The 8,776-nt window shown below is 37.6% G+C and overlaps 1 protein-coding gene across 5 annotated transcripts in view; it reads left to right on the top strand.

Annotated features, from left to right (window-relative positions):
• The first annotated feature begins 538 nt into the window (after positions 1-538).
• Positions 539-8,776, top strand: part of LOC101861687 — a 50,335-nt gene continuing 42,097 nt past the window's right edge. For 4 of the 5 annotated variants that reach the window (XM_013087647.2, XM_005107612.3, XM_005107610.3 and 1 more), the window contains exons 1-6: positions 539-664; positions 3,037-3,275; positions 5,572-5,670; positions 6,360-6,536; positions 6,908-7,036; positions 7,938-8,178. In XM_013087647.2, coding sequence (XP_012943101.1) covers positions 3,159-3,275; positions 5,572-5,670; positions 6,360-6,536; positions 6,908-7,036; positions 7,938-8,178 — 763 coding nt within the window. In that variant the 5' untranslated portion in view covers positions 539-664; positions 3,037-3,158. Of the gene's footprint in view, positions 665-3,036; positions 3,276-5,073; positions 5,158-5,571; positions 5,671-6,359; positions 6,537-6,907; positions 7,037-7,937; positions 8,179-8,776 lie in introns of those variants that run through there. The other variant, XM_005107613.3, reaches the window with a different exon arrangement.

The raw sequence follows: 8,776 nt of genomic DNA, 5'->3' as shown, positions 1-8,776 counted from the left end.
ATATATATTTTAATAGTTTTGATCGTATGTAGGTCGAATCGTAATTCATGTGTCTGAGTCTTTTGCGTTTCCATCAGCCGAATTTTAAAGATGATAATATAAAAAATATAGCATCGTGAAAATAGGTAATAAGCTTTCACGAATTGAATGGAGTGAATTGAGAAATTAATGGTTATGAAATAGGGCCTATATTGAAAACGTCCAATTGTGACCACTCTCAATCTGGCGGTTGACTGGCCGTTATAAATGTCAGTCGCGGTTCTTATTGAGGACTTGATACGACCTTTCAGTTTTCAAATCTCAAAACGCTGACTTTGAAACAATTCAGCTAGCGCCTTTTCATCGAAGTTGTTTACCAACATTGGCAGAAGTGCCCGATCATGACCTGTTTGTCGACCGAAAAGGCGTTTCATTTACACCAGCGGGCAAGTGAACCGCCCTGCAAAGAGCGGTAATGCACACCCGACTCGCGATAGGCCGTCACTAGGCAGGCGCGTGGGGATTTTCGCGCGTTGTCAAGCACCTGCGTCGCGAAACAAGATGGCGCTCGTCGCCCGTGTTTCCAGTAGCAGGATAAGTGTCAGGCCAGTCAGGGCGAATCCCCATTAATCTTCTCGTGTCATCAATGTTTTACGAGCCCAGTTCTATAGCAGGATGAGCTGAGGTAAGCTGATGATTGCTACCGGCGATGGTGTAGTGAATAGAAGATGAGAACAATGATCTGACTGGCGTGAAAGGTTGAGAGTAATTCAAGTGTAATCGTCATGAGTAAGCAAGCGATATGTTATTTTCTGTGTAAGAAAATGCAGTAACCTTCTGATTAATATTTAAGATGTGGAAACCTTAGCATGGCCAAATGTTCACTTCTGGCTGATAGTAGATCAGTATACGCACTCTATGCACAACATCAAATGAAAATATGAATAGATTTATATCATCAAAAAATGTAATGTACAGTTTGTGAACGCCCAGTCTCAATGCAAAATTTATGTTTAGTTCATGCTCTGTTGAAAACAACAGATAATATGTGGACATTACTATCTTTATAACTTCAAACTATTATAGTAGGTTGTCTGGTAGGCCTGTTTTTCTTGAATATCCCAAATGTATAAGACGCTAGGTTATTTCATCGAATATGAAGACTTTAAATTAGGGGATGGGTTGTTTATGTGCACCACTTTTGAGCAGCCTTGTTGTTGTTACTTAAATTAATATCTAAATGTCCAACTAGAAGGTAAGGAAATCATCTCATGTAATCTCATGAGCAAAGATGTGAAGATCAAACAATTAAGTTAAAAAATTCATATAATTACATCTGATAGCATCTACTCGGACTAAACAAAGATCAATTGCAGCAGCTGAAGATACTTTCAATAAAATATGAGTCAAAAATCAACAAACATTCCTTGAAAACAGCAGTAATGGTTTTAAAGACTAGATCTAGATCTATCATCTATATAATGCATGCTCAACCCTGATTGACTGTGAAAGCTGAACAATTACTAAAAATATTGAAAATAAACAAGAGGTGACAGAACACACTTTCTTAGGAGGCTGCTTGAGAGTTTCATTGAAAGGAAAGAAAACAAATTAGTTAGTGCTGAAAAAAAAAGACAGCGTTGGACGTTCACCAATAAAATCAATCAGGAAAAGATAAATCTAGAACCCTAAAAATCAACAGTATAAAGGCTTTGAACATTTTGCTCTCACTCACTGAAAAAGTAGGCGGCCAAGAAGGTAAAAGTGGAAAAAGAATAAAACTTAAACAATTTGCTATTCACTATTGTGCTGGCCAATTTAGTAACCAGCCTTGCTACAACTGCCATATGTACAGTCGTATTTCTTCTGGCCACCTGTCAAAGACACTCAACTGCTCAACTGTACAAACAACTACTAATTGGCACATACTCTCCCCTTGCATTTTTTAATACATTTTATTGACACTGTCCAAGACGTTCACCAGTCAAAGACAATAATTAACCACTTTCGCCTCTGCTATGGGTGGCCGTCTTGGACAGTTTCGACTGTACTTGGATAATGTAAAGTTGTGTGTTGATATGAATATGTTTGTATGTGTGTGTATATGTGTTTTTATGTGTGTGCGTGTGTGAGTGCATGCGCACGCGCGTGTGTGTGTATGTATGTGTGCATGTGCGCTCTTCAGTACATCCTTGTTGGTATTTATTTGTCATGCATGCCAATAGGTATGGAATGATTAATCTGGTAGAGTATCAAGGACTAATTTTAGAAAGGGATGTTTATCTTTCGTCTATTTTAATTAAGATACTGACAAGCCTGCCGCAAGTGCGAATTAGTCGATATGTGCCTCTGAATTTGTTTATTATAATTGTATAGAGGTAAATCAAATTTCAGTGTTGATTCTTTCTAGTAGAGTTCCTCAAGTTTAAAAAGTGGAAAATGAATTCTACAAGACCATTGTCAGCTTGTCATCTTCCAATGTGGAGATCCAGATCATATACTATTCTTTTTTTGTACTTTCCATTTGCAAGAGGATATATTCCCAACTTGATCAATGAAAAAGAAGCCACCCTGATAGATTACATTAAAGTGAGAAAAGCATAAAAATTTGCTTTTTTATTTGCTTGTAAATGGCTTATCAAAAACGTTTTGGATGCTATTTGAAGGAGGGACACATCTTATATACAAAGAATATAGGGGGTAAAATTGCTCTGAAAGCACCAAACGAAGTACGTTTTTATCTGTTCCGGGATGGCATCCAAAATACTCTTTACAAATATCAGTTAAAGCACTGGTACAAAATTGTCCAGCATATTTTTCTAAATACATAATCCTAGAAGTTTTTGAAGCAAGTTTCTGTTTTGCATTTTTCTTTTAAAAAAACTGGGCTTTGGAGTCACGGACAACTGAGAAGACTTTTTATACATGTTAACATACTTGACTTTAATCCCTGTACTTTTCTTATTGCATGTTTTTTTGCTCAGCGCAGTATTGTTTGTCTAACTGTTTATGTTATGATCATTTTTTGTAATGACATTGAATGTGCTTTTATTGTAGGTGCAGGGTTTGGTGCTCCCTCTTTGAATGCTCTTTGTGAGAAGAGCAAGTCTGGAAAAAAGGGGCTAAAAACTTACAGATTCTGCATTTGAGAAAAAGTTACAATTTCTATAAGCATCACCATGGAGTCCAATCACTTCTTTTATGAGCAAACTCGCTTCAGGGCTTTCCCTAAGCGTTTCAAGAAAATGCCTGAGGATCTCCCGGATAGCCTTAAGTTTGCTCATCTGAATCCTAAGGTAAGCTGCCTTATGTTTCTGCCTTTTTAACACACAGGTGTGGGTGGTTGGCAGGTGCTCTGGTGCAGTTTGCTCCTTCTTTCCAATAAAACATCTGTTGTCCTTATCTCTCTTCCTTTTTTGTGTTTGTTAATCTCTTGTAGCACCACTAATCTGTATGACCTAATTGTATAGAGACTCTTACCAAAACAAACAGAGGTTGTTGTTATTTGATGATCATATTCCTTTTGTGTGTCTTTGCTTTTTGAAAAAGTATCGTATGATGTATGATTGCATAAATGACTTTCTCTGTAATGGAAACAGATAATCTCATTTATCTTAAGTTGAAAGAGATTATGCTAACTGATTTGAAAACAAAATTATGTAATTCACTTGTGTTTGCAGACCTTTATCATCTTAAGAGGGTTTGGGGAAAAAATAGCAATCTGTCTCACAAATAGAGGATGAAACTCTCAGATTGGGGGAATGCTCCTCATACGGCACAACAAACATGGTACCAGAGAGACATCTTTTCTCTGCACTTTCAGCATTTTCTGTCCAAATTTCTTTCATGCTGATCTGTCACCTGAGAGTATGAAGAGGTCATAAAGAAAAACATTCAAAATAACACAATGCTGGGGATCAGTCTTTTCCACGACTGCTTTGTATCTAGTAATTTGTGGAGTTATTTCCAAGGCGAAATAATAAAAAATACACCTGTCTGGCGTTTATAATTTGATTGAAGATGTGAGAATTTTGAAAAGCCACAGTTGTACTGTCTTAAACAGTGTAAAAATCCTAAGACTTAGTTAACATGCATTAACACAACTGGAGCTAACAATCTGTATAGGCCCCCTATTCTGAAACCAAGTCATTACGACCGTTATTTATTAACCCTTCCAAAGGTAAATGGTTTTGCTCACAGTGCTAGATAGATGTGGTGTGAAGCTATTATGTTGTCAATTGTTCGTTGATAAATTGTAGCTAAGCAACTTGCCATGATGATTGATATTCTGTTGGCATGAGAAAAGGTAAAGAGTAAATAATGAGGAATAGGAGCCCAGCGAAATTACACATTTGCATACTAAGTACCCCATTACCCCCACCGACTCTTTCACACACGCTCCTTCTCCTCGGTGCACAAAAAAAGCTGTCTCAATGCTATCCCCCCCCCCCACACACACACACACATTGCATTAAGGGCAAGCAAATAGATCTGCTGTTCTTGAATGGAAAGTGCTGTCCCTCTAATGGTGGAATGACAACGCATATAATTATTGTCTCTGCCTTTTTTTCTTCCTGCTTTTTTTGTGACCACAGGCCTATTTTTGTCTGCTGCTTTATTAAAATAATCACTATGTGTCAAGTTTGAAGTTAAGCTCATGTTTTCACAATCTTAGCAGTTGATTAATTTCCTCATCAAATATGCAATGACTTTTCTGCATAATGATGTTTATTATTTTGCCAAGATTTGAGTGAGAATACAAGGACAAACATAAGGAGGATTTGCTTGAGTGCACTCTTTGTACAGGAACCAGTTACCTTGCAACAACTGTTATTATTATTTGTCAAGGTCACTGTAAATCTAACACCCTGATTATCATTGATTTTTATTGGACACCCAGCTATAAAAAGAAGGGGGTGATTTTAGATCTTCAGACAATAGGGAGAATAATAGCATATCTGTTTCTTATGGTGTAGCAAGGGCCGTCATAATGATTGCCTTGGGTGTAGCAGACATTTTATGTGAGAATTATATGAGCGTATAATCATTTACACTCCTTTGTGGGTGCTGTTATGCTGATCAGATATGGCATGGTTACTGTGTGAGAGATTCAGGCCTCTCTGGCTAGTGGCTGACAGTAGGACTGTGAATGCAGTTGCGCAAAAGACTTCGTAACTAGTGAGTCGGTCAGATCGGAGTTGGGGAATTTTTGTACCTGGATTGTGGTTCTTGCACTTTTTTCCCTTGAAGTTACGGACAATTTAAATTCATCAACACAACACTGTTTGATTATTAACTCAATTGAACCGGCATCTATGGTGAAATGGTTTGAATATTTGCCTTGCAGGATAAAGATGAGATTTCAGTTTCCTCGTGGGGAAGACATTACATAAAGTGTCTCCTTATTCCTACCTGAGTGGGCTATGACAGGGGGAGTTGAAGACACTCTGTACCTACTTGATTCAAATTGTTTCGATGTAGACGTAAAGGACTAGCGCAATTTTCAATTAATTTATTTTCTGTTTATTCAGTTTAAAGTTACTGTTGTTACAATATTTGGGAGAAGTACAAATGAAATGAATCCTTTTACAGGTTGCTGCTTACCTTGCCAGTAAGGAGAAGCAGAAACACGAGGAAGACATGTTTGGTGATGGACTCGGCAAGAAAAGTTTAATGCCAGAGATTAGTCAGGTACGGAAACTGTTAAATTTGTTTTGTGAAATTACTGTGTTCTCTGTCTTTCCATTGATTGTGTTGTGTTGGATTTAATTTTGAAGCTTAGCATTTTAAATAGATTTCTTTCACTGCATAGATATTCCTTCATACACTTTCAGACCACGAGAAAAGTGTCTCTGTCCTGAAAGATCTATAGTAATAAGATTCAAGGACTGATGTTGTTTCAAAATAAGAGTTATTTGGTTAAATGTTTCGGAATGTTTAACTTCATTTATAAACAACTTTTGTAGAAATAAATGCATTGTTCTGTATAAAATCTGACTTCGTGAAAAAAAAATTCTTAGAGTTTCACTGAAAATCATTGTGTTTATTATTATGGGTCCTTTTCCCCGGAAGGTGCTTCGTTCGGTCAGTTGGTATCATGTTGGGTGACGGAGTAGATGGCCATGGTTTGAATCTAAGACTGGGTATTTCTTGAGCTCAGATTCTTTGGCGGAGTTTTCAAGGCTCTCAACCCATTTCGCTCTGTCCCATCGGCGATTGACATTAAATTCAGAGATCCCGCCTCTTAAATGACCTAATTGTATTGATAAGGGCGTTAAACCCATACACTTACTTTTTATTCTTTTCTCCCTCTGATCACTATTTTAAAAATCAATAAGTGATTTTCATGTTTCCAACCTTTTTCTGTGTTTTCCTCATAGGCATTCAATGCAGTAAAGAACCGCCTAGATTCTTCCCTGTCCAATGATGAGGACTCCCAGCGTTATCTATTTGAGGAGGCTCGAGTCAGTGCGGGGACCATCCTCATGCAGCTCAGCCGCATCATCTACTACTACGACAACATCGCTGGACACATTCCAAAGTCTCTGGAGTATCAGGTCAGCGAGGACTCCTAAGCAGATTTTGTTTTGTTTTATGCAAAAAATTTTATGTCAGAGTTGACTTGGAGTAGAGGCTTTCAGGTATGGGGGAACATGCATAGCTTACATATAGTTCCCAGTTCATCCATTATTGTCAGTCCTGGAGCATTCCTATTGCAATTAACAACTGGACATAACATGTGTAATTTGATAGAGAAGGTAAAAGTTTGCTTTGGGCTGGGAAACAGTATTAAAGTTCAGAAGTCTATGTTTTGGGGGTATTTTTGTATTTCTAAGACGAAAGATTTATTACCAGTTTGATATATAATTCTTTACCACGGGAAAATATCTTACCCTCTGATGATTCATGAAAAATTTATATATTCCAGATGATGTCCAGCTTTACCGAGCTGACCGCTGATGTCCAGCTGGTCCCTCGAGAGTGGCAGACTACGGCCATGAAGGAAGCGTACCTCCGTCGCCTTACCGAGGCCCAGAGTGATGATGATCAGGAAAAGGTAAGAGTAGATTTGTCTTTTCTTTTTTTTTTAGTTCCAAGAACATTTTTATCAGAATAAAAGATTGATTGGGGCTTCAAAAACAGCAAGTACAACCTGTATTTATATAATGGTTGACTTGTTGCTCATCTTTTCTATGTGCCAGAGACCCAAAATAGCTGACTGGGCCCAATCTAGAGTTTGACCCAGTTTGAATTGATGTTGCTAACTTGATTATTTTTCTCCTTGAGAAATCAAAGTCAAGCTCAAAATCAGTTACTTTTTATGCTTTCAATATTTTTGTTTTGAAGATGAAATTTTGCTAAGAAGCATTGTCCGAATTTGTGTCCGTTTTCTCAGAATGTAGTTTTGACTAAATATAAACCTCAGAGTGCTTTTATTCTTTTAATTTCTATACCAATGTGCACCAGATTTTTCTCACATGTTCTATTAGTTTCCCATTCATTTTGTGATCTTGTAAATGGAAGAGTAGTCTTTACACATGTTTTATTTATTTTATCCGGTTCATGAAGTATTAGTAGATATAAATTTGTTTGATCTAGGAATAAAACATTGCATGCAGTACTGTGGGTTTCTTTTTATAAAACATTAATCGTCTTCTCATGAGCTTGTTTACCTGTATTTGTTCTGGAGATGTCAGTCGTCAGCTATTCCAGCAACACCGGGTGCAACTCTTTTACTTGTGTAAAGTTATTTATACACCACAACTTCTTTGAAGTGATGCAAATATCTTTTCTTATGTGCTATGTCTTCTGCCTAGCTGGTGTTGATCTTTCTGTTGACCAGGAGTCCTTTTTTAAAGAACAATTTGATGCTTAAACAACACTATGTGAAACCCTGTCTAGCTGGGTTATTGAACTCATACATAAACAAAACTAATGAGATTACTGTCTTGTTTCAGGTGGCGGCTAGTGTAATGGAAGATGGCCGCTCTTCACGGGCACAGTCAGCTGCCTCAGACTCTGGTAAGAACAACAAGAAACGTTTACTGGCCAAAGGCACGGCTGGTCTGCCCGAGATAGTGGAAGACAGCGAGGGAATCGCGGAGTCAATGCGTCACTTGGCCAAACGCAGTGACAGTCGTATGTCGATAGCATCTCGGAGGAGTAGGACTGACCGCAACAAAAGTATTGATATGAAAGGTAGGTCATGTTTGTGGCAAAGTTAGGCAAACTTGTTTTTTTTATTTCTGGACATGCAGACAGTCGATTTGTTGCAAACCACATGCAGCAGTTAGCAGACCAAAGTGAAGTTTTTGACTCTGCGCTATAATTCAAGAAACTACAGAAACAGGTAGTTACAGTAAGAAGGTAGAGATAAATTCTTTAATCTCATAAGCACATCTTTCATTTATTACCTTGAACTTGGTATAGTTGAAGTAGATCACCCTTGGGAAATATTTTCTCAAAATCTTTTCTGTCATTAATTCTTCTACACCTGCCGTATTCCACTCAGAATTTGTAACCTTCAATATTCATACAAAAATGCAGTCTTCATCCTGTTAAAAATTGTAAGAGTTCTGCAGTGGTATGAGACCCTCACAGCCATGGTTTCCTAGTTGGTATTCATTACAGATGTTGCAAGATACATTTTATTGTTGCTATCTGTATAGCTGTATAGTTACTTATGTAGTTTACAGATATGCAGTCACATATTTACACAGTAGGTGTAGGGATCTAGAATTGTTTTTGGGAATCCTGTGAAAGTGAAGGAGGGGGGGGATAAGAGAGTGAGAGAGAG

This window comes from Aplysia californica, unplaced genomic scaffold, assembly GCF_000002075.1.
Source record: "Aplysia californica isolate F4 #8 unplaced genomic scaffold, AplCal3.0 scaffold00615, whole genome shotgun sequence".
Classification (NCBI taxonomy): domain Eukaryota; kingdom Metazoa; phylum Mollusca; class Gastropoda; order Aplysiida; family Aplysiidae; genus Aplysia; species Aplysia californica.
The sequence above is the reverse complement of the archived record's forward strand: the minus strand, read 5'-3'. Positions and strand labels throughout refer to the sequence as shown.